This window comes from Helianthus annuus, chromosome 15 (genome assembly GCF_002127325.2).
Source record: "Helianthus annuus cultivar XRQ/B chromosome 15, HanXRQr2.0-SUNRISE, whole genome shotgun sequence".
NCBI classification, from domain to species: domain Eukaryota; kingdom Viridiplantae; phylum Streptophyta; class Magnoliopsida; order Asterales; family Asteraceae; genus Helianthus; species Helianthus annuus.
Genome location: NC_035447.2, coordinates 114,839,939 through 114,866,236, shown reverse-complemented (window position 1 = coordinate 114,866,236; position 26,298 = coordinate 114,839,939). Strand labels below are relative to the sequence as shown.

Here is a 26,298-nt window from a genome sequence, read left to right as displayed (position 1 = left end):
GCACATTCATGCGAATGTAACTCGGGCTAATGTGATGTCCAGTTCGTACGAATGTGCCATTCGTAAGAACTGGCTTTCACTTTACAAAACGGGTCCGTTTTCACACTTATCTATATAATATTCAACACACGCTCTATCTAGCATATTCGCACAGTGGCGGACATACAAAATACGCACCAAAAGGTTCCCCCTTAGCCGTCACTGTCGAATTTTGTCTTTGAAAACTTAGATCCGTGTTTTGAATATTCTGCAGCTTCAATCAGGCATCTTGAAATCTTCAATTGATTCCCCCTTGATTGATGATTCGGGCTTGCATTATTTTCATTATGTACAAATTCCCCCTAAATGAATCTTCAGGTCTTTGTTTACACAGTTCACAACCCCTCCTCTAATTTGCTCAACTGCACTCTTCACGAATAATCATCAACTTGAAATTAATAAATGAAGCTTCTCTGTTTCAGCTTTAACCACCTCCGTGTTTGGTTTTTGATATACCATTTTATCTCCATTGCGCATTCCGCCTGCTCGATTCTCTAATCTTCAAAATCCCAACTGGCAATTGATAGAAACTTCGAACTCTACACCGATAAACTTCAAGTTCATGAATACCCACGAAAATCTGAAATCCCATTTTCTGTGATCACCTTTAAGCACACTCCTGAATGATTGATCAGTATAAACGGTAATCTCCACAATCAGTAAATCTTCATCGGATAACAAACCATTTGGTAACATATTCAGATCTCAGAAACATTCTTCCACGATCAGATTCACATTCTTCCTCTTCAGTCACGATAACAGATGTATAGTCTTCTCCGCTAGTTCCGACAGCAACTTAATCAACAAACATCATCATTCCTCGGCGGTTAGTCCGAAAAACAATTCCTCTGCTCGAAGATTAACCATTCTGACACTTTAGACTATCACAATGTTGTGATATCTTGTAAGTATCCACTACACAGTTGCATCTCCTGACGATAATCCTGCTGACCGGCTTGACAAAGACCCGGGACTTAAACCCTAAGACATCAATCTGACCCTGATATGTAGAGTGTGAACTTCCTATGATCACGAATTCATGAATCCAGATCCTATGCATCCATGGACAATCCGAAGTCAGAACCACCCGAATGCTGTTGCATGTCACGAATTTCAAAAATGTTGGAATTTCAATATATTCAATGAAATTTTTATTCCCCCTCATTTTTGCAAATTCTGACATCTTATCACTGAATTCCCCCTCAAATTAGGCAATCCAATTAATTCTGGTCTCTGAAAAACTTGACTATGCCGAAAATATGTCATTTGGCCTCCAGAAGTCAGTTTTTCATCAATGCAGATTTTACGTTAAGGCCCATTAATAGTCATATAACCCAGACGATAAACATTCTGCACCAGTATCATGACTACCCACAATATGTGATCGCATCATCAAATCTGTTCTCTGATGCGTCGAACGGTGTCCCCGAACAACCTAGCTTGGTCGTTAAAAACTCGAAAAAAATTCCAATCACCAATTTTTTTCTGGAGGCTCGACTCATCATTATGATCAAAAAATGCCTTTTTTAGGCATTTGCTCATTCGTGCGAATGGAGTAGATCCATTCGTGCGAATGGAGTAGATCCATTCGTGCAAATGGGCTGATTTGGAACGATTGACATTTTGAACGGATGGGAAGCCTTCTCGTACGAATCGGGACTGCCGGTTCGTGCGAACCTGCACATCCGTCCTAGAGAAGCTGAGATATTCTCAAGAATATTCCCAATCACATTTTTCAATCCAAAATCTTTATTTTTGCTAATTTCATGATGAAACTTCACAGGATTGTGCGAAAATCAATCACGAACCTAATGATGTCTTCAATTTCAAATTCCATCCGTGAATTGACCTTCAATTTGGAGTTTATTTGATGTTTAACGTCAAAACCTCCTAAAAATCCAAAAGAGTAAATTACAAGTTTTGTCCTTTATGTTTACATCAAATTTCAGGCGTTGTCCTTTTGGCCAAAAGTTGACAAGCGTTGTCCTTTATCTTTCAAAATCTTGCATGTTATGTCCTTTAGGCCAAACCCAGTTAGATTTTTTAGTTAAATTTGGTCATGTGCCTTGCACATGAGGGCATTCTTGTCATTTTACCTTCCGAGGGGTTAATTTGTAAACAGTTATTATTTAGGGACTGTATATACAAATCTGAAAATAAAATAAAATATCTAAACTCTTTCTCAATTCCTATATCAAAATTTATATCAAATTTTCCATATAATTCAGTAGATTCGCATTATAACACTCAAATTAAATCAATTCGCAAATCAACAGTCGGGAGAGTAGGCCAGAAGTTGCGGCTAACGCTGCTGTGTCGTGCCGCCATCGTCATTTTGCCGCTGCTGCCGGAATCCGGCTTCCATCTTTCCAGCATATATCTCTCTCTAATTGTGCATATGGGTGTATGAGTAAACAAAAGAGGTGGTTTTGTAGGTGTAGAAATTGGATTATGGTGACTATTGATGTAATAGGTTGGGGACAAAAGATTGAAAATCAAGAGAGATGGTGGAGGCAGAGAGTTTGGGACCTGGGTAACAGATCTCGAATGGCTTTTTTTAAGGGACAGTGTGGAGACAATGATTTAGAGATCCCGGGTCACAACCGAGGTGTTATGTACTTTTGATTGATGCAGCTTGCTGCCATCCATGACTTACCATCTTCATCTTTATCTCTATTTTGTGTTAGTATGGCTGTGGGAGAAAGATGTTAATCTGTGAGAAGAGAGAAGAAAGAGAAAGAGAGAGGGGGGAGAGAGGAGACAGAACCGTTGAAGAGAGAGTGGAGAGAGAGGATACTAAATATTTGTTTTTTTACACATAGTCCCTAGAATTTAAATATTTGCACAATAGTCCCTATAATGGTGAAAAGACAAATGTACCCTCACATGCAAGTCACATGACTAGATTTAACCAAAAAATCTAACTGGGTTTGGCCTAAAGGACATAACGTGCAAGATTTTGAAAGGTAAAGGACAGTGCCTGTCAACTTTTGGCCAAAAGGACAGCGCCTGCAATTTGGTGTAAACATAAAGGACAAAACTTGTAATTTACTCAATCCAAAATTCATGAGCGTAGGTGATTCAATCAATAGTTAGATCGATTGAATCGGTACCATAGCTTTGATACCAATTGAGAGTCCAGGATTCGACGGGTTTGACGGAGTTTTGGCCCCGGTAGAACCGGTTCGGTAGAATATTAGTGATAAGAAAGGAGTAGAAGCATAATAGACACCGAACATGTTAATTTAAACTGGTTTCTATTCAATGATTTGACGTTACAGAACCACGAAACCAGTTGGACAGAGTTTCCCCTCTGGGAATCAAAACTTGTCCAAATGAGGAGACCTCATCCCTATTTATAGGCAAGCCCCGTCCGCACATACACATAAGGACGGATGGGCTTTAACATGGATGTACCATAGGGACAGATCAAGGTCCATTCGCACGAATGCGAACATTCATGCGAATGTGACTCGGACTAATGTGATGTCCAATTTGTACGAATGTGCCATTCGTATGAACTGGCTTTCTCTTTACAAAACTGGTCCGTTTTCACACTTATCTATACAATATTCAACACACGCTCTATCTAGCCTATTCGCACAGTGGCGGACATACAAAATATGCACCAACATTCTTGCTACAGGAGCATATGTATCAAAGTAGTCAATTCCTTCATTTTGTCTAAAGCCTTGGATAACCAATCGGGCTTTAAACTTATCAATTGAACCATCCACTTTCATCTTCTTCTTAAAGATCCATTTACAACCAAGTGGTTTACACCCAGTGTCACGACCCCCGACCCCACCTAGACGGAATCGGGAGCCGTGAGCAGCCCAGTGGTACCGGTGGTTTATTTTTGAAAAACATTGCAGCGGAAATTTCATCAGGACCGTGAGTTAGGAAAAATATCAGAGTTTCTTAACACCGGATTTTATTTAAATAGATGGAATAAATTCCATGTTTTACAAAGGTAGCTTTTAATATAAACTTGATTATATAAAACAATTTTTCTTAATTTTTATTTAATTGATAAATCAAGCCACTTCTGTAAGCCTTGTTGGTGTCGTATCCAACTCGTACTCCAATCTACTGTAATCACCTGAAACGCGTTTTAAAAAGGTTTTGTCAGCGGGAAATACTGAGTGAGTTCATTCAGTTTGCACAAAAACATATTTGTTATAATTCACAGTATTAAGAGCGATTACAATGTTTCTATGTCAATCAATTACCCACAGTATTTGTCACTCGACCACCCATTGGCTATCTCGTTGTCCAATGGTGTCTGTGACTATGGTCATATCACCCCTTGGCTATCTCGTTATCCAATGGTGATGGATTAACAAGTAATGTATACAAAACCCCACATACCGGCTGTAATGAAGACTACAAAGACTTAATCCCTGTAATTATAACTTTTAAAATGGTTTGGAGTTTTGTAAAGCATAATTGATAAAAAGAGAATGACTCACAGTATAAGCATGCAATATTGATTTAACAAGCTTCTTGATTCTACTCCTTCTGATAATTAAGCATATACTTTATTGTTCTGAGTCTTCGGATGGTTTAACAGCTTGTTTGATTGTAAGTGTGTAGTTGGGAGTATTCTGGTAGTTAAACATATAGTTTAACAGAATGGAATACGTATTTGTGTAAAACCACATCAACCTAACGATGATCACGAGATTCGAACCTTAACGAATTTCACAAAGTATAGTCTTATTCAGACAGTACTTTGGTATCCATTTAATGAACTCACAAAGTATAGTACTTTGGATTCCGTTTAACGAAATTCACAAAGTACAACACTTTGGCATTCGTTAGATGGTTCCTAAATCGATCGGACAGAACATCGCTTTGGTGATTATTGGTTAGAACACCAACGTAAAGAGAGAAGAATAGAAGAAATGAACAAAGGAAATGAATTCCTAAGTTTCCTATTTATAGGTAAGAAGTATGAAATTTCTAGGAAGTTTCCTTTGTGTTTCTAGGAAATTACCTATATCTTTTCTAGGGAGTTACCTATACATCTTCTAGGAAGCTTCCTACCTGCATATCTATCCTCTTACACCTTCCTAGCACCTTCCTTTGATATTATCTATCTCGTATGTATTTATTTTTATGTATATCTATTTAGGTGTTTAGTTTACTTGCTTAGCTGATTATTTAATCTCACTTGGCTTAATTAATCTTGCTTAATCTTAATTAATTGCACTTAGCTTAATTAATCTAGCTTAGCTTAATTAATTTCGCTTAGCTTAGCTTAATTAATCTCGCTTAACTAATTAATCATACTTAACTTAATTAACAGATTAATTAATCTACTCAGCTAACTTAACTGCTAAGTTTATTTAACTATTAGGTTTACTTAGCTATTAAGTATTCTAGCAGCTTCCTACTTACGAGTTCTAATTTCTAGATACAATGGAACTCGTATTAGTGTATTAACTAAATTCAACTTTAACGACAATCACGAGATAGAAACCCTCACAACGAATGACAAAGTGCGATCTTAAACATCCATCGAATTCACGACGAATCACAAAGTATAACCCGAGTTTGAGCAGCACTTAAACATCCATCGGATAGTTTCAATTGATCGGATAAAGTATCGTACCAGTGATTAGAGTTATTACCCTAATAACGAGCAGAGTTTCGAGGTTTTAGGGCATTGTTAGAAAGAAACGGAGATACAAAGAGTAGGACGACGTTTTAGAACGTCGAACTGAGCGATTTGAACTGATCCCAAACCACTGGCTTTATAGCCAATTTTGTTGCCTCCCGTGTGTCGCGCACGGGTCGGCCTCCCCTGTCGCGTGTCGCGGGGAGGGTCGACCTGGCTTTGGTTGCCACGTGTCCCACGTAGGTCTGACACGTGTCGTAGTGTCGTGACGCGTGTCCTTGGCCGCCCTTCTCATCCAATCGTGTGTTTTTCCTCGATTTTCATGCCGATACTTATCATGTATGCTTGGTCTTGATTCCAATCAATTTGGTTTTTAATTGTGAATCTAATAAGACTATTTTTATGCGATTTGGTTTGTCGGACTCCAAGATTCCTTACCCGCTAATTTTCCAGATTGGGTATACAAGTTTCATCGCGTGAAATTCTGGTTTGGTATCGAGACTATCTTTGTGGGTTGTTACACCCAGGGGGTAGATCAGACAGTTTCTAAGTGTTATTCTGCATAATAGAGTCCATCTCATCATATATAGCTTTTTTCTAGAAAGTTACATTCCGAGATGCCATGGATTTACTATAGGTTCTAGGATCTTCCTTAATATTGAAACAATATTGATATTGAATTTTAATTTCATCTTTAGATCCTTCAACCAAATATAGTTGAAAATCATCACCAAATGATTTAGCTTTTCTTGCTCTACCACTCCTCCTAGGTTCCGGAGGAGTATCAGTCACTTGATCAGCCACTTGAGAGTTACTAGAGCTTGGAACCATGTCCTTAGGCCTAGGTATTGAAGAGAATCTATTCTCATCATAATATGCAGTTCTTCCCTCAATTACCATATGCACAGACATGTAGTCATTTGGTTCTATAACATAGAACCTGTGACCAAATGAATGCTCCGCATACCGAATGAAAATGCAGTCTATACCTCTTTCCCCTATGTTCCTTATCTTATGATCAGTGAGCCTTACCATGGCTCTACAACCCCAAACTCTCAGTTTATGCAGCTCAGGTGGTTTTTTATACCAAAGCTCAAAAGGGATGGTCGTGTTCCTTTTATTTAGAACCCTATTTAGCAAATAGCAGGCTGTCAGCATAGCCTCACCCCAAAAGCACTCACTTAGGCCCGAATTAGACAACATGGTATTGACCATTTCCTTTAGAGTCCTATTCTTCCTTTCCGCCACACCATTTTATTCCGGTGTGTAAGGAGCTTTGGTATGGTGTATTATTCCAGTCGATTGGAAATACATCGGATCAAAATACTCACCACCTCTATCTGTATGTAGGGTTTTGATTAACCCACTCCGATGGAGCTCTACTTCTTGTTTATAGATCTTAAACTTTTCAAGAGCTTCATCTTTAGCATGCAACAAATACACATAGCAGAATCTAGTAGCATCATCTATGAACGTTACTACGCACTTTTTATTACCTAGTGATGGAGTAGCATGAAAGTCACATAGATCGCTATGTATCAAATCTAACATTCTACTTTCCCTATGAACATGTTGCATGAAAGGCTTTTACTTATCTTATTCAACTTGAAAATATGGCATTTATCATTGTTTATGTTAATAGGTGGAATTAAGCTCATTTTAAACATTTCCTTAATCTTTTATAATGTACATGTCCTAGTCTAGCATGCCATAATTCCGAATCAGTCAAGTTGTTACTATTACTAGTTGAAGCTATGTCATTAACATTACTAGTTGAAGCAACACAAACAGATTCATCATAAAAGAGACATCAACATTCAACATAAACATACCATTACATAGATAACCGAAACCTACAAAGGTACCATGTCTTGACAAGATATATTTGTCACTTTCCAATACTTGTTTGTACCCACAATTATTCAACACAATGCCACTAAACAGATTCTTTCGAATTCCGGGCGCATACAAAACATTGTTCAAAAGTAAAGATTATCCAGAAGTAAAATCAAGATTCACGGTTCCTATTCCTTTGATTGGTTCAGTTGCAGCATTTCCCATCTTAATGATAGATCCGTCTTCAATTGGTTGAAAGTCTTTGAACCAACGAAGATTCTTGCATACATGGCTTGTTGCACCCGAATCAACCCACCAAGAAATATCATCATCCTGCACATAAAATGCTTCAGAAATTAGTGATACATAATTCTAAATCGAATTATTAAATTGTACTAAATTCTGACCATGCTTGCCCAGGTCCTTGGACCCGCTAGAACCAGCCTCATTCTTGTTCTTCGAACCAAACTTGTTGGCATTCTTCATCAATTTATAGTCCCCCTTAAAGTGACCAACCTTACCACATTTCTAGCAAGGGTAATTCAGCTTTTTTGTTTTGACCCAAATTGTTTTTCCCTTGAAACTTTCATTTCCCTTTGAACTTACTCTTTCCTTTGGATGATTCACCCGTCTCAACCATGTTCACAGAAGACGTTACAGCCTGTTTCTTTTCATCATTGACCAACAATTTTTCTTGTGCTCTCAAGCCTTCTTCAATTTTGAAGTTGCTTCCAAGTTCAACCAGAGTTAACTCTCCTTTCTGATATTTCAGATTATGTTTAAAATCTTTCCATGAAGGAGCTAACTTGTTAATGATACTTGAAACCTATATGGACTCATCCATCTTCATGTCATGTTGGGTATACTGCCCCAGAATTTGTAACAATTCATTGTATTGTTCCATGACAGGCCTTGAATCAACCATTTTGTAATTGTTAAAATCACTGACAAGAAACTTCTTACTAGAAGAATCTGCTGCATGTGTTTGGCTTCTAAAGTGTCACACAGTAACTTTGCAGTTTCTACGTTTTGGTAAACATCAAATATGGGATTAGACATACCATTCAGAATGTGGCCAAGGCATATGTAATTGTCGTTCTCCCACTTCGACCTCTTTCAGATTTGCTCCAGATTGCCCTCCTCCAGTATCTCCGGGATTGGAGTAGTCAACACGTACACCACCTTCAGCGTTGTGAGAAGAAAGTGTATCTTCTTCTGCCATCTTCAGAAGTCCTGCCCTTCAAACTTCTCCAGTTTGTCAAACTTGCTTGTCATATCCTTCATCGATCCGCTTGGCATCTTCATAGAAATAATTTGATCTTTGTTGGGGAATTTTCAGAAACCGAATGATCAAAGAGGCGTGTAATCACTCTCAGATCAAATTATTTCGGTGGTTATCCCGAATAATTTAATCGGATACAACTCTGATTTTCGAGAAATTGAACAAGTGTATGTGTGTGGAGAATTCGTCTGAACCAGAAAATTGTGATCAAACTGTCTACGAATTTGGGTTAGGGATGATTAACTGCCTAATGGCAGTTATCTCCATTTTAAGACAAAATTGCCTCTTAACTGCTATTATTTTGAAGTTTCAAAATTATGGCATTTTCCAGAAAATAAAATTTTCGGATGCAGTTTTATTAAAGCAATTTAATCAAAACTGCCTCTTAACTGCCTTGGACCCTGCTAGGGGCTGCGGCCCCTTGGACCCTGCTCCCAAGGGCGCTGCCCCCGGGGCCACCGCCAAGGGGGCGTTGCCCCCTTGGAACCCCCGTAGAATACGGGCTCCGCCCGCACACTTCGAATTATAATAACCCAAACAAGCGTGCACTACCGCACCTCCTAACTTGCTTGATGTGTATTGTTATTCGCTTTGAGCCCCAAGTCAACACCGATTACACTAAAATATCTAACAAATACAGTTCTATGGAACACAATACAACTCTTGATTCCGGGACAAATAGAGACAAGAAAGGTGGCTGGTGGAGGTTCAAAGAAGATTTAAACTCGTTATGGGTCACAATTTCTGTGATAAACTCTTTATTATTGGAAATAAGTATATCTACAAATCATGCAAAATAAATAAAATAGAAGACATAAGAAGAAAAGGAATGATTAAGGGCCTTGTCATGAACATGATTGTTTCATAACGGATTGCACATTTTTATATATCTGTCTCATAGGGTACAACAACATGAACAGTAGTTGTATTGTAAGATATGAACTCGCTAGCCTGAAAATCGCACCTCCAAATCATATTTTGTGTTGCTAGAATTTCTAATGTGCATATTGAGGTTGTTTTATTGTCATGTCTAAAGAAAACTAATAAGTTTCGTGTATTAAATGCTTTAAAATATAATTTGTATTGCAGCAGCTTAGACCCACTTGAATGTGTACCATAACGGGTTAGCGTATCTCATTGTTGGTTAGATCAGCCCAGACCAACTTGTCGTCATAACTGAGTATAACACGATAGGTCAACATATCTTAGTTCGGGGCATACTTTTCCTGTTGTCCAGACCAACTCAATGTGCCACTTCTTTAGTGTACACTTTCGTTGATTCATAAACAATTATAAGTTTGTAAATCATTACAAAATAATAGCTAGTATTCATTTGTTCAAATTAAGTGTTACGAAAATAGGTGTATCGTGTGAACTTTAATACTTTATCAGAGATGGTATCAAATACAAACCTCAATATGTGTAAGAACTATAAGAACCAACCACTATTAGACATGTGTCCTTCATTAAAAAAACTAGACAAGGGTATTTTAGACTTTATCACTCTATTTTTTGAATTTAATTAATTCCAAATTTTAATTATCCCCTATATTCATGCACTATTTCAAATCAAAATTTGAAAATTTCCAACAGGCACTTTGTAAATCAGCACATTCTTCACAAATCGCAACAATAGGCACTTTGTTAATCAGCACAATCTCAGCCAACAACAGGCAATTTGTTAATCAGCACTTTGTAACAAATTATTACAACTATATGATTGTTTTAAACTAAGATAAAAATCAATAAAGATAAGTACCAAGAATTCAAATAAAGAAATAAACAGATAAACTAAAATAAAAACTTGAAATTAATTTTCCATTACGCAGTTAGCATGTGTATTTACATAAATTTAGTTTCCTGTTGTGCTTGTTTTTCAAGTGCAGCAAAAAAACAAATTTAATTCCCTGTTGTGCTTGTTTTTCAAGTGCTCCTAAAACATGTGCTACTTATTTTTTTCAGTATGATTTTAATGTGTTGTTTACACATGTGCTGGTATGTTTCTAAAGTTCTGTTAGCACATGTGCTGATATGTTTTTAAAGTGTTGTTAGCATATGCGCTGGTATGTTTTTAAAGTGTTGTTAATACACGAGTTGGTTAGTTTTCAAAGTGCTGATTCAAATCACCTTCAAGCAGGATAAAATCTTATGGGAAGAATAATTTAACAAATTTTATGAAATATCTCGATGGGCAATTATATTGTAATTAACACATAATCAGAACATTATCAGCACAATTATAAAACAACTTTTGGTAACTTTTTTAAAACTCACTTTTATAAATAAAAAAAGTATAGCAATATGGTACTCATATTAAAGATAAAAAATACTTGATTTTATGGTATATTTTAAAAAAAAATAATAATAAAGTATATAAAAGTTATTTTAGTTTAAAAAACCTTGGTGGAATTTGTATTTAATTGAAAATGTCAAATGACTAGCAATTTTACATAATTACCCCTAACTTGTTAGTAATAATTTTTAATTATAAGGGTTTTATTTATAATCAACCATAACCTTTGATTTAAACTATCAATGGTTTAGATCTGTTCTTACGGTTCTTACAGTTAGCATTGTTTCTACAGGATCTCAACCCTACTTTATCATACCCAAAATACATGTTTATGTTATAAACAAGTACATTGGCTATAAAATGTTATATCTGATTCGTTTTGAAGAGTTTGTGTCAACATGCAACTCATTTATGATATTTATTTGGAATATCTTACCTTAATTCATTAATTCCAAAGAATATTATGTTTAATAAGAAAAGATTGTTTACCAAGATGATAGTGTGCTAAAATGTCACCTCATTATCTTTAGTCCGTGTTAGGTATATCCTTGTGAGTATCACCTCACATCATATTATCTAAAATATATATACATAGTTTTTATAAAATTTATGCTATTTTAATTTCTTTATAAATTTTTCTAACTTAAAAGTAACAATTTTAGTTTTTCTATCGACTTGGATGATTTTAATTCCTATTAACGTTTATAAAACTTTGATCATTTTAGTCTCTTAATCACTTCACCGAAAACTAACAAACATGAAAAGAACTTAAACCCCAACACAAGTTGGCACATTCATTCAATGTAATCCATCAGAACAAATTTTACAACACTGTTACAAGAGAAAGATCAAATACGTCTGCAGCGGGGTCAATCAACATATATAACCTAACATAATCTATGTATCATAAAAAAAAAAACTCATGAATTAAAAGCCGACAATTTATGTGTATATCCATCCGTATGCTAATACGAAAACTCGTGACCTCTTAATGAAATATATTTCTTGACCCATATGGCAATGTCTTCGGCACATGCTTGTGCTTCAGGTGTTCTAAGAAGCATATCGAGAGTAGCAAATTCATGGACACAATCCTTGTAATCCAGAACTGGTGCATCAACGTTTACCTTCTTTAACTCCTGAGCGTAAGCAATGGCACGATCCCTCATCCAATCATGTTCTGCCACAACCGTCAATGTCGGTGGCATTCGCTTCAAAGGGGGGCCTCCTCTGTTGGGAATTAGAGGATTGGCTGCAGGGTGGTCCAGGTTGAACTCTTCTTCTGGGAGGAAGAGTTTCCATGCAAGTATGCTCATTGACTTGTCAAAGAAGTAAGAATTTGATAGTTTTATCTCCGAATGCGTGGGAGTGTTTCCGATGAAGAATGGATACATCAAAACTTGGGCCACCACTTTAACTGGGGCCAGTAGTGTTCCGGATTCCACTGATTTGCGAGCTACATAATCGGCAATGTTCGCGCCACAACTCGCCCCAAGAAGAACGCATCTGCATACAATGTTCTGTCAAGAATTGAAAACTAAACCTTATTGCTGAAGTAGAAAAACGAATTTGTGATATCGTTTTTAGTTGGAATTTCAGTTTTAGAATCATCGTTTAGGGCAAACAATTTATTTTTCATATACTATGTACATATTTTGAGCTGACAACCAGAAGTTGCGCCTCTCACATCTGTTTTACATAGCAACGCTTTTATCAAGCAAACCTTTAGTAGTTTTCACATATCATTCTCCTACAAACCCTAACTTTGACCAACTTGACCAATTTTGACCCAAAGGTACATGAGACGTCATCCTAACCGCATATCCAGCACGCCTTTTTAAACCAAGGATGACATGACCTCACACACTCATTAAGGACTTCAATTTGCAGAATCGTAGAACCACTATACAAGTATGCAACTTCATTTTTTTAGGTAAACACTTTTATCGAGCATAAAAGGATTTTTGTTGAGTAATAGATGCATATATACCATAGTTGTTAATGATGAATAGCGATAAATAGCGGGCACTATTTTATAAATAGCGATACACTAGAAAAAAAAATTATATGTATATTACTATATTATATCAAAATACCCTGGTATATACGCTATTTTACATGTATATTCAACAAAAACCTAAAAATCTAGCTATTTATAGCTATATTTAATTGCTATTTATATTTAAAAAAACAAAAAATAAATAAAGGCCGCTATCTATCGCTACAGACCATATAGCGAGCATGGACATATACGCCACGCTATTCGCTATAGCGACCGTAGCGATCGCTATTGACAACTATGATATATACCATCGGCATTGTCATGAGCATCCTCTGATCTATGTGCAACTGCACAACCAAAGAAGCAGTTCAGAGGATTGTCAGCCCTAAATCAACAAATTATTTTCGTAACAACCATGTTTCCTACATATGTTAAGTCAGTTAAACTCCATATTCTATTATAATGACAATTCCATCTTCAGTATTTCGAATTAAGGCACATTACCTAAATGTTTGGATGAACACACCGCCTATATTTCCTAAAAACAAGGTTAAAGCTCCTTGATTAGCATAATTTGTGTCGTAGATTCATTTATGTAGTCATTTAAGTCAAACATCAACATGAAACAATAATGATATCTACAGTGCTAATTTCTAATAACTAAAGATTCAACTATTAATTATGAAGAAATATCAAGAATCTACCTCGATGGATCTCCGTGTGCAGCTAGCCAAGGCTCCACTAAAGAAGCCCCAAACGCATCCACAACATGCCCTTGAACATCCGCCTTTCTCGACTCAACCTTCTTCCCCAACGACTTCCCACACTCCGCCAAATTCGCTTGCTTCGCCAACCAATGCATCACTTTCACCCCATCCTCAAACGCAGCCGGATACCGATCCTCAGGCGCCAGCCTATACCCAACCGCCACCACAATCACATCACAAACTTTCGCAATCCTCCGACAAAACACATCATTCGCTGCTGAATCACAACTCCCTGCCACAAACCCTCCCCCATGAAACTGCACCATCACAGGCAGTTTCCTACCTCTATGACCACCACCGAACAACGGCGAATAACCTCTATAAGCACCGGTTTCCGAACTTTTCGAACTCGTACTCAAATCATCTGTACTAAAACCATTAGAATAACTACTCCTCCTGTTACTCGAACTCGCAGCAACATTATACGTCTCAACCGCTCCATAACTATTCCGCCGATAACCACCGTTGCCGGAATTTCCATTGCCGGAATTCGTACGAACAAATCTAGATTCATGTTCAGATCTCGTACCTCTAACCCTAACCCTAGCAGCATCGGAATCCGGCGATACCAGACACGTGTCCGGCAGAAAAATACGAATAGATAAACACGAAGACGGATCTATATGTATATCTTTGGTGGCAACGCCGTCGGTGAAGGACGGATTTGCGGCGGCGATTGTTTCTTCCGGGCGTGAGGTGACGCCGAATGAACTGGTGGCTTCATCGGTTGAATTAGGGTTCTGGATTCGGTTCTGTAACCGTCGTTTTAATATTAATTTGAAGAAGACACTGTATAATTTGACAGCAACGCTTGGCATTTGAAGAACAGTCTGTATTTGAAACCCTAATTTTGTATTTTGAGATGAATTTGTGAGAAATTGAAGAATGTGAAAAGATTTGTCACATTGAATTAATAATGTTTGGGATTGTTGAGTGATGAATGTTGTCACCGATCGAATGTGATGTGTTACTTGAATGGAGGATGAAGATGAGGGTGGAAAGGGGTAAATTTGCGTTGTGTCGTATTTTGGGATTTGTTTTAATTTTTTGTTAGTTTAAATTGGTGAGTGAGATGGGTATAGCTATAGCTATAGCATAACCTGATAATTGTCAGGCGGCTAGTGGAAGGTAACGAGATGCTTGTGGATCGCACTCTCCGTGTCGGTTACCGTCTCTTTTTTTCTTTCTCAAAACGTATCCTCTTGAAGAAATAACTTGTGGTAGTTACCAATTACCACCTCCACACTTGATCAATAAACAAACACTCAGCTTGCTCCGAGTTTCTTGTACGGCCTCAATGCGGATGCGCAACCACGACAACTCACAGGAAGTACAACAGTACGAATGTCAGCAGCTTGTAGCCAATCAGAGTGCAGTAGACCTTGCACGGACGATACCGACGATGGATAAATTGTGCAAGGGACAAGAGAGACAAAAGGACAATGATGTGTAACCATTGAGTTTCCGCCACTCACTGTTCTGTGATCTCCACTCACGACTGATGACAGACGCGACAACAAATACACTTGGACGATGACGTGTAGCCAATCATGTTACGCCATGCCACCTCCACCTCTTCAGACACTACTTGTCATGTAGAGGGGACCAAATGGATATTCTTTAATGACGACGTCTAGCCCAAAGCCCTTTAGCACATCTCCTTCTTCAAATCCATCGGCTATAAGTACTAGCGTCCTCCAAAGGTTTAAGGATCCAATTTATCACTTTCTTACTCTTAACACACAAATTGTTTGATTCCCCTTAGAACCCCCAGCTCTCCTTCTCAGTTCTATTTTGCAGATCAGCTCTCAAGACTCGATCGGTTGTTCGATTCAAGAAGAGATTAAGGATTAACCCCCCTGTTGAGACTGCCACTTAGATTCTATCCCACGCGGAGTAGAACTCATGTTTCTTCATGTGTGCACCGTTTGATTTTGTTATTAACATCAGCTAAAATCGAAGTTATCGGTTAATCTATTTTTTTAAACCAATTGGTTTTCGGGTAATTGTTTCGATTTCTTCGCTTACTTTGTCGGTTTGTTATGTTAATTTTGGTTAATGACCAAAACCAAACTTGGGCTACAATTTTCGTTTATAAAGACGTGAAATGAAGATATAAATACATGAAATTCATATATCAATACGGGAAATGGAGATATAAAACATGAAATACATGAAATTAAGGTAAAAGTTAGAAGTATATGAAAATATGAATGGTTTGGTTTGGTTTTGTTGATTTTGGTAAACCATGGATACAAAAAACAGACTTTCAGTTAATTTCAGTTCGGGTTCGTCGGTTTTCATTTAATGATTTGGTTATTGCTAACCCACGTGTTGCGGATACTCAATAAATGGCCCGTTTTGGCTTTTGAATAAAAGGTGTTTATGGCTAAACCGGTAATTACATATATTGTCTTACTAAGTTACCGATACACTGGTTGGAGTAGTTTTTTTATTTTTACTTTTATTTTTTGAATGGCACTGCTTACTCAATCCTAATTTACACCAAATTAATTCAAAACCATTTCAGTTAGGGTTTTGTACCACTACTCTTCAGCAAAAGCGACCACCGGTTCCTTCGACACTTTCCCATCCGTCCTCCTGAAACGTATCTCTATCGAAATCACGTCGCGGTGTATGTAAAAGAACTTATGCTTCCAGTCATGTAAGCTCTTTGGAGGGTCTTTCCCACACGGTAACACGTTCCCCGTGCGAGAGTTGAAAGAATAGAATCCGGCAGTTACAGAGACGTAGTGTGACACTCGAGGTTTTTCCGAACGAACACCTTGTAATATTTTGTGTATATAAATATTATTAAATGGAAACGTGATCTTTATTTGCTTAACGTGTGTTGTATGTATGTATTATATATATGTATGTGAGTCGAGACCACGACTCGCAACCGCTTGGTTGCGAGTGGGCCTCTTGGTTTCGAGTGGCCCTTGGGCCGTAACCGGTTGGGCCGAAACCCCCAAGCCCAACTCGTGACACCCCTTGTATATATCCAACCTTTCCCTCATTTCTTTCATTTTTGCACTACACACAAACACATACACTCCTTATTCTCTCTCAACTAAGAAACCCCAAACACACAACCCATTTCTTCTAACTTTCGGATTCAAGCAAGGATCTCGGACAAGATCACCATACGGACACTTCATCTTCCCTCACCTTCTTCCTTTGTTTTCGGTTCCTTCTTCACAAACCGGTTAGTGTGTAATTAATGCTTTGTATGTTTGCTTGAATGATGTGTTTATGAAATAGAAAAGAAAATGTTTGGTTAGGAACATTATGCATGATTCTAGGGTGATTTGTGAAGTAAAATATATGTGAAAACCATTATGTGTGAATACTTGTGACATGTTAAAATGGCTAGAAGATGATAGTTAAAAAGTGTTAAATCTATGCTTTATTGTTCATGCAAGAAATAATGATGATGATTAAACATAAGATTTCGGCCCTATAATGTATGTTTTCTTGTTTTGTATCATAACCTTATCAAAAAACATGTGATTTTGGTTCATAAACATAGGATTATGTTTGACATGAAAACCCTAGAAATTTATGAATATAGGATGAACTTGTTGAATGTGGGTTTGAAGAATTAAAAATGGCAAAGTTTGATCTATCTTTACTAATATTCAGATTTGGCAAAGTGTTAGTGAAACCTTATTGGTAGTTTCCTAATCTGGGTCTGATTTCATATGTACAATTTGGACTGTCATATCTGCATCATCACGTGTACATGAAAATGACAGCATTCCGACTCGCAACTGCGCCGTTGCGACTCGCAACCAAGGCATGACAAGTCGAAACCACGCGATTACGACTCGAGACTACAACGGTTACGACTCGCAACCAACACGTGACAACTCGAGTCCACGGTTGCGACTCGCAACCATAACGTGACAAGCCGCAACCACCTGGTTGCGACTCGAGACCAGCTGGTTGCGAGTGGGCTGTCCATTTTGGTTATTGGGCCAATACGTGTTTAACTTGGGCTATTTGTTGACTGGATTGTATGTTACTGTATTCTGTTTGACTGTGTTACTGTTAGGGCCGGCCCAATAACCCCACGACTGTTTGCTTGTATGTATGTTACGTGCCCGTATGTGTTTTACGTGAATGCTTGTATACCGAACCTGACCTATACCGGTAACCATGTTAGGACGTGGTGACCAACGTGATTGACAAGTAACCTAAACCTACCGAGCAACCCAAGGTGAGTTCACAACTTAAAAGCATGCGTCCCGGTGGTTTGGGACACGAGACTAAAACAACCCTATCCCCTGGTAAAAGGGGATACCATTTACATACCTTCCCTAGTTATTGGGAACAAAACTTACTTATCCTTCCCGGGTATTGGGAAACCTTTTTGGTTAATTACTGTTTATACGGATTGCAACTAACGGCACTAAACGAAACTCTATCACTCAAGTCCCTACTACAAATACCGATTAGTCGCCGGGTTAGGCGAACGGGTTATTAGTTGATAGCGCTATTTAGGTGTTTACCAGCCTCACACCGTGCCCTGGTTTGGGACGGTCGTGAACTAATGTACTCAGATAATCGTCAATGATGATAGAACATTGACATCGGGGCATCCTGCGGATACGCAACGGTTACCTAGTGTTCGGTATTGGAAAAACAGTTTAGTCGCTAACTTTTGGGGTAGCTCCCCAGGGCATGTATAAACGGATAAAATAACCGGTGAAACAAAGTTTTTGGTAAATAAAACTGGACAACTAGTGAACTCACTCAGCATTATTGTTGACCCCTTACTGCATGCTTTGCAGGTAACCAGTGACGAAGGAGCTTGCAGCTTGGGAACGTGTAGTGTCTGTTCACCCTTGTGCTGGGTGTTACCTTATTTTGAAACATGAACTATGTTTAAACTTCTTTACTTAAGCTTCCGCTACTTATTACTGTTTTGAACTTAAAACTTTAAACTCTGAACTTAATATTTGCTAAGCTTATGAATAGTAAATATTACTTTTGTTATCAACTTAAGTATTCGGTATAATTGGTGGCTGGATCCTGGTCAGTCACGCCCTCGAAGCGGGTGTTACCCGCAGGTGGATTTTGGGGTGTGACAGATTGGTATCAGAGCCATTGGTTATAGTGAACTTGGTTTTAAAAAGGGGAAAATCTTTTTGGAGAAAACCAGACTATAACCCGTGACTCGCAACGACGCTACACTCCAAGTGCAAGGCTCGACACATTTGACCTCATAGCTCGGACCAGTGTTTACTTGTCTGCTTTATGTTTCCTGTATGATATACGTACTAGTGTGCCTAAACTAGATAGATACACCTCTCTCTTCTATCTCATTCTCGCTACACTACGACATCACACTCATACTGTGTTTTCTGGTTATGAAGACAATGAGTGGACGTGGAAGAGGAAACATCAACATGACGCAGGCTCAGTTCACTAACCTGCTCAACACTGTGGCTGCAGCTTTCGCAGCTCACCCTATAGGTAAGCTCGTTGTTTTAGGAAGTTTAGATCCTACCGCCACATCGACTTTTCGCCTCTAAACCTATACGCTTCGCTTCTCACGAACAGGTCAGCATGCACCTGCGCAACCACCAGTGTGTACTTTCAAAACTTTCATGGATTGCAAGCCTCTCCCTTTCAACGGCACTGAGGGTGCCATAGGTCTTCTGCACTGGATTGAGAAAATTGAAGCTGTTTTTGCTGTTTGCGAGTGTCCCACTGCAAATTGGGTGAAATTTGCTACTGCTACGCTTGAAGGAAGCGCGCTTTCTTGGTGGAAGGCGCAGATTCAGATGTTTGGACTGGAAACTGCAAATGCTACTGCGTGGGAGGATTTCAAGGATATGATCAAAGATGAATACTGTCACCGGGATGACATCCACAAGCTTGAGAATGAGTACTATGAGCTCAAGATGGTTGGGTCAGAGATTGAAACCTACACCAAGTTGTCCAACGATTATGCTGCTCTTTGCCCAAACATGTCTCGACCTATGTATCGAAGAATCGAACTGTACATCAAGGGTTTGGCTCCAGAAATTCGAAGCCATGTAACTTCAGCCAACCACACTACTATTCAGCCGATCGTTCGACTTGCTCACAAACTTACTGATCAGGCCGTAGAGGAGGGCAGGTTGCCCAAAAGGATCAGTGCTACTGTCGGAACTTCTAGTGACAGCAAGCGTAAGTGGGAAGGAAGTCAGAGCAAGGATGCTAACCCCACTCAGGCCCCAGCACAGCAAAGGAAAACTGAAAGCAACAAGGGCACTCAACAACAGGGTGGCTACCGGGGAAGCTACCCAAAATGCAACAAGTGTAACAAGCACCACAATGGGGCATGTAACAAGGGCCAGTGTCAGCGATGCCACAAGATGGGGCACGAAGCCAAGGATTGTAGGAGTCAGTTCCCAGCAAGACAGAATCAGCAACAACCCCAACAGCAACAACAGCAAGGAAACAACCGGGCATGTTTTAAGTGTGGAGCTGAGGGGCACTTTAAGAAGGATTGCCCTGAACTGAATCAGAATCGCAACAATAATCAGGGAGCTGGGAACAACAATCAGAACAACAATGCTGGGAATGGTGCTAGAGGAAGGGCTTTTGTGATTGGAGCTGGAGAAGCAAGGAATGACCCCAATGTCGTGGCGGGTAAGTTCCTACTCGATGATCGTTATGTTACTGTGTTATTTGATTCTGGTGCCGATGCTAGTTATGTATCCCTACGTATTAGTAAGAAGCTTAAGCGTCCGCTTTCGTTACTAAGTTCTCCTCATATCGTCGAGTTAGCTAATGGTAGAAACATCGAGGCCTCACATGTTATCCAGGGCTGCAAACTAGAGTTGTCCGGTCAGACATTTAGTATCGACCTTTTCCCTGTTACTCTTGGAAGCTTCGACGTCGTTATTGGTATGGATTGGTTATCCAAGCATCGCGCTGAGATCCTTTGTCAGGAGAAAGCAGTTCGTATTCCTCGCCGTTCCGGCAAATCCCTCATTGTTCAAGGTGGCAAAAGTGGAGAAATCTCCGGCGTTATCTCATTCTTGAAAGCCCAGAAGTGTTTACGAAAAGGGCACACCGCTATCTTAGCCCTCGTCACCAACACGCAGGAAAAGGAAAAGAGGATCGAAGACTTTCCAGTAGTGCGTGACTACCCCGAGGTATTTCCTGAGGAATTACCTGGACTCCCTCCCCATCGTCAGGTCGAATTCCAAATCGAGCTAGCTCCCGGAGCAGCGCCTATAGCTCGTGCACCTTACCGTCTAGCCCCCGCAGAATTGAAGGAACTCTCGACGCAACTACAAGAACTATTGGATAAGGGATTTATCCGCCCTAGTTCATCACCCTGGGGAGCACCGGTACTCTTTGTTAAGAAGAAGGATGGCACATTCCGAATGTGCATCGACTATCGTGAGCTGAACAAGGTTACCATCAAGAATCGTTACCCTCTCCCTCGAATCGACGACCTATTCGATCAATTGCAAGGATCAAGCTACTATTCTAAGATTGACCTGCGATCAGGCTACCATCAGTTAAGGGTCCGTAATGAAGATATTTCCAAGACTGCATTCAGAACTCGTTATGGACATTATGAATTCCTCGTTATGCCCTTTGGAATGACCAACGCCCCTGCAGTATTCATGGATCTCATGAACCGGGTATGCAAACCCTACCTCGACAAATTCGTGATCGTGTTTATAGACGACATCTTGATCTACTCGAAAAGTCAAGAAGAGCATGAACAGCATCTACGCCTTATCCTCGAACTCCTTCGCAACGAACAACTGTATGCCAAGTTCTCGAAATGTGACTTCTGGCTTCGAGAAGTCCATTTCCTTGGGCACGTGGTTAACAAGGATGGAATCCACGTCGACCCTGCAAAGGTCGACTCTATAAAGAATTGGCCTACCCCTAAGACTCCGACCGAAGTTCGCCAATTCTTGGGATTGGCAGGTTACTACCGCAGATTCATTCAAGGATTCTCAAAGATTGCACAACCCCTCACTACGCTCACTCAGAAAGGCGTCACCTACAAGTGGAAAGAAGCACAGGAATCTGCTTTTCAGAGGCTTAAGGATAACCTCTGCAGTGCTCCTATTCTCTCGTTACCTGAAGGAACGGACGACTTTGTGGTTTACTGCGATGCGTCTATTCATGGGCTCGGTTGCGTGTTAATGCAACGCGAGAAAGTTATTGCTTACGCCTCTCGACAACTTAAGACACATGAAAGGAACTACACAACACACGACTTGGAACTAGGAGCGGTGATATTTGCGCTTAAGATATGGAGACATTACCTGTACGGTACCAAGTGCACCATTTACACCGATCACAGGAGTCTCGAGCATATCTTCAAGCAAAAGGAATTAAACATGCGACAGCGCCGATGGGTCGAACTTCTGAATGATTACGAATGCGCCATCAAGTATCATCCGGGCAAGGCCAATGTTGTGGCAGACGCCCTCAGCCGAAAGGACACTATACCAAAGCGCGTGCGAGCATTACAACTCACCATCCAGTCCAGTCTTCCTACCCAGATTCGAAATGCTCAGATTGAAGCTCTGAAACCGGAAAACATCAGGGCTGAGTCCCTGCGAGGATCGAGGCAGCAACTAGAACAGAAGGAAGACGGCGCCTACTATGTGGCAGGGCGCATTTGGGTCCCACTTTACGGAGATTTACGAGAGCTTGTGATGGACGAAGCTCATAGGTCCCGTTATTCAGTACATCCTGGTGCAGATAAGATGTACCACGACCTAAGAACCACATACTGGTGGCCTGGCATGAAGGCCCACATAGCAGCCTACGTTGGCAAATGTTTGACCTGCGCAAGAGTCAAGGTCGAGTATCAGAAACCAGCAGGCCTACTCCAGCAGCCGGAAATCCCGAAATGGAAATGGGAGCAAATTTCCATGGATTTTGTTACAGGGCTACCTAGATCTCAACGCGGGAATGATACTATTTGGGTGATAGTAGATCGTTTGACTAAGTCTGCACACTTTCTGGCCATTAAGGAAACAGACAAGTTCTCAACCTTGGCAGAAATCTATTTAAAGGAAGTAGTCTCCAGGCACGGGGTGCCAACTTCTATTATTTCCGACCGAGACGCTCGTTTTACTTCCGAATTGTGGCAAGCTATGCACAAATCCTTTGGCTCACGTTTGGACATGAGCACCGCTTACCACCCGCAAACGGATGGGCAGTCTGAACGCACCATCCAAACCCTGGAAGACATGCTTAGGGCATGTGTGATCGATTTTGGCAAGAACTGGGAGAAGCATCTACCGCTGGTGGAATTCTCCTACAATAACAGCTACCACACTAGCATTCAGGCGGCACCTTTTGAGGCATTGTACGGTCGTAAATGCCGATCACCTCTTTGCTGGGCGGAAGTCGGTGACAGTCAACTCACAGGCCCAGAACTAGTGGTAGATACAACGGAAAAGATTTCACAGATCAGGCAACGCATGGCGGCAGCTCGTGACCGTCAGAAAAGCTACGCTGATAAGCGTAGGAAACCGTTAGAATTCCAGGTCGGGGACCGGGTTCTACTCAAAGTCTCACCCTGGAAGGGTGTGGTTCGTTTTGGTAAACGAGGCAAGCTGAATCCACGGTATGTTGGACCATTCGAAATTACCGAGAAAATCGGTAAGGTAGCTTATAGATTGAACCTGCCTGCAGAGCTGAGTGCAGTGCACAACGTTTTTCACGTGTCTAACCTGAAGAAGTGTTTGTCGGATGAAACACTTGTGATTCCTTTTAAGGAACTGACGATTGATGAACAGCTACACTTTACTGAGGAACCGATTGAGATCACGGATCGAGAGATCAAAACCCTTAAACGTAGCCAGATACCCCTTGTGCGAGTTCGTTGGAACTCACGGCGCGGCCCAGAGTTTACCTGGGAGCGGGAGGACCAGATGAAGTCCAAGTATCCCCAGTTGTTCCCAAACGAAAACCCCAGCACTGAAGCTACAACCGAATTTCGGGACGAAATTCCAAACTAACGGGGGGATGATGTGACACCCCGTTGAAACACGCTAGCTTGACAGTGGCTGCTTCAACTTTCGGGACGAAAGTTCTTAAAACTTGGGGATAATGTGACACTCGAGGTTTTTCCGAACGAACACCTTGTAATATTTTGTGTATATAAATATTATTAAATGGAAACGTGATCTTTATTTGCTTAACGTGTGTTGTATGTATGTATTATATATATGTATGTGAGTCGAGACCACGACTCGCAACCGCTTGGTTGCGAGTGGGCCTCTTGGTTTCGAGTGGCCCTTGGGCCGTAACCGGTTGGGCCGAAACCCCCAAGCCCAACTCGTGACACCCCTTGTATATATCCAACCTTTCCCTCATTTCTTTCATTTTTGCACTACACACAAACACATACACTCCTTATTCTCTCTCAACTAAGAAACCCCAAACACACAACCCATTTCTTCTAACTTTCGGATTCAAGCAAGGATCTCGGACAAGATCACCATACGGACACTTCATCTTCCCTCACCTTCTTCCTTTGTTTTCGGTTCCTTCTTCACAAACCGGTTAGTGTGTAATTAATGCTTTGTATGTTTGCTTGAATGATGTGTTTATGAAATAGAAAAGAAAATGTTTGGTTAGGAACATTATGCATGATTCTAGGGTGATTTGTGAAGTAAAATATATGTGAAAACCATTATGTGTGAATACTTGTGACATGTTAAAATGGCTAGAAGATGATAGTTAAAAAGTGTTAAATCTATGCTTTATTGTTCATGCAAGAAATAATGATGATGATTAAACATAAGATTTCGGCCCTATAATGTATGTTTTCTTGTTTTGTATCATAACCTTATCAAAAAACATGTGATTTTGGTTCATAAACATAGGATTATGTTTGACATGAAAACCCTAGAAATTTATGAATATAGGATGAACTTGTTGAATGTGGGTTTGAAGAATTAAAAATGGCAAAGTTTGATCTATCTTTACTAATATTCAGATTTGGCAAAGTGTTAGTGAAACCTTATTGGTAGTTTCCTAATCTGGGTCTGATTTCATATGTACAATTTGGACTGTCATATCTGCATCATCACGTGTACATGAAAATGACAGCATTCCGACTCGCAACTGCGCCGTTGCGACTCGCAACCAAGGCATGACAAGTCGAAACCACGCGATTACGACTCGAGACTACAACGGTTACGACTCGCAACCAACACGTGACAACTCGAGTCCACGGTTGCGACTCGCAACCATAACGTGACAAGCCGCAACCACCTGGTTGCGACTCGAGACCAGCTGGTTGCGAGTGGGCTGTCCATTTTGGTTATTGGGCCAATACGTGTTTAACTTGGGCTATTTGTTGACTGGATTGTATGTTACTGTATTCTGTTTGACTGTGTTACTGTTAGGGCCGGCCCAATAACCCCACGACTGTTTGCTTGTATGTATGTTACGTGCCCGTATGTGTTTTACGTGAATGCTTGTATACCGAACCTGACCTATACCGGTAACCATGTTAGGACGTGGTGACCAACGTGATTGACAAGTAACCTAAACCTACCGAGCAACCCAAGGTGAGTTCACAACTTAAAAGCATGCGTCCCGGTGGTTTGGGACACGAGACTAAAACAACCCTATCCCCTGGTAAAAGGGGATACCATTTACATACCTTCCCTAGTTATTGGGAACAAAACTTACTTATCCTTCCCGGGTATTGGGAAACCTTTTTGGTTAATTACTGTTTATACGGATTGCAACTAACGGCACTAAACGAAACTCTATCACTCAAGTCCCTACTACAAATACCGATTAGTCGCCGGGTTAGGCGAACGGGTTATTAGTTGATAGCGCTATTTAGGTGTTTACCAGCCTCACACCGTGCCCTGGTTTGGGACGGTCGTGAACTAATGTACTCAGATAATCGTCAATGATGATAGAACATTGACATCGGGGCATCCTGCGGATACGCAACGGTTACCTAGTGTTCGGTATTGGAAAAACAGTTTAGTCGCTAACTTTTGGGGTAGCTCCCCAGGGCATGTATAAACGGATAAAATAACCGGTGAAACAAAGTTTTTGGTAAATAAAACTGGACAACTAGTGAACTCACTCAGCATTATTGTTGACCCCTTACTGCATGCTTTGCAGGTAACCAGTGACGAAGGAGCTTGCAGCTTGGGAACGTGTAGTGTCTGTTCACCCTTGTGCTGGGTGTTACCTTATTTTGAAACATGAACTATGTTTAAACTTCTTTACTTAAGCTTCCGCTACTTATTACTGTTTTGAACTTAAAACTTTAAACTCTGAACTTAATATTTGCTAAGCTTATGAATAGTAAATATTACTTTTGTTATCAACTTAAGTATTCGGTATAATTGGTGGCTGGATCCTGGTCAGTCACGCCCACGAAGCGGGTGTTACCCGCAGGTGGATTTTGGGGGTGTGACACGTAGTAAAACACGTTGAACA

At 40.1% G+C, this 26,298-nt stretch overlaps 1 protein-coding gene across 1 annotated transcript; it reads right to left on the bottom strand.

The window, feature by feature from the left end:
• Positions 1-11,831: 11,831 nt before the first annotated feature.
• LOC110912241 (probable carboxylesterase 16) lies at positions 11,832-14,955 on the bottom strand. The gene is made up of 2 exons (XM_022156919.2): positions 13,780-14,955; positions 11,832-12,579 (listed from the first exon to the last, which is right to left on the bottom strand). The coding sequence occupies exons 1-2, from the start codon at positions 14,658-14,660 to the stop codon at positions 12,039-12,041; spliced, it is 1,422 nt and encodes a 473-aa protein (XP_022012611.1). The 5' UTR covers positions 14,661-14,955; the 3' UTR covers positions 11,832-12,038.
• Between the last annotated feature and the right edge of the window lie 11,343 nt (positions 14,956-26,298).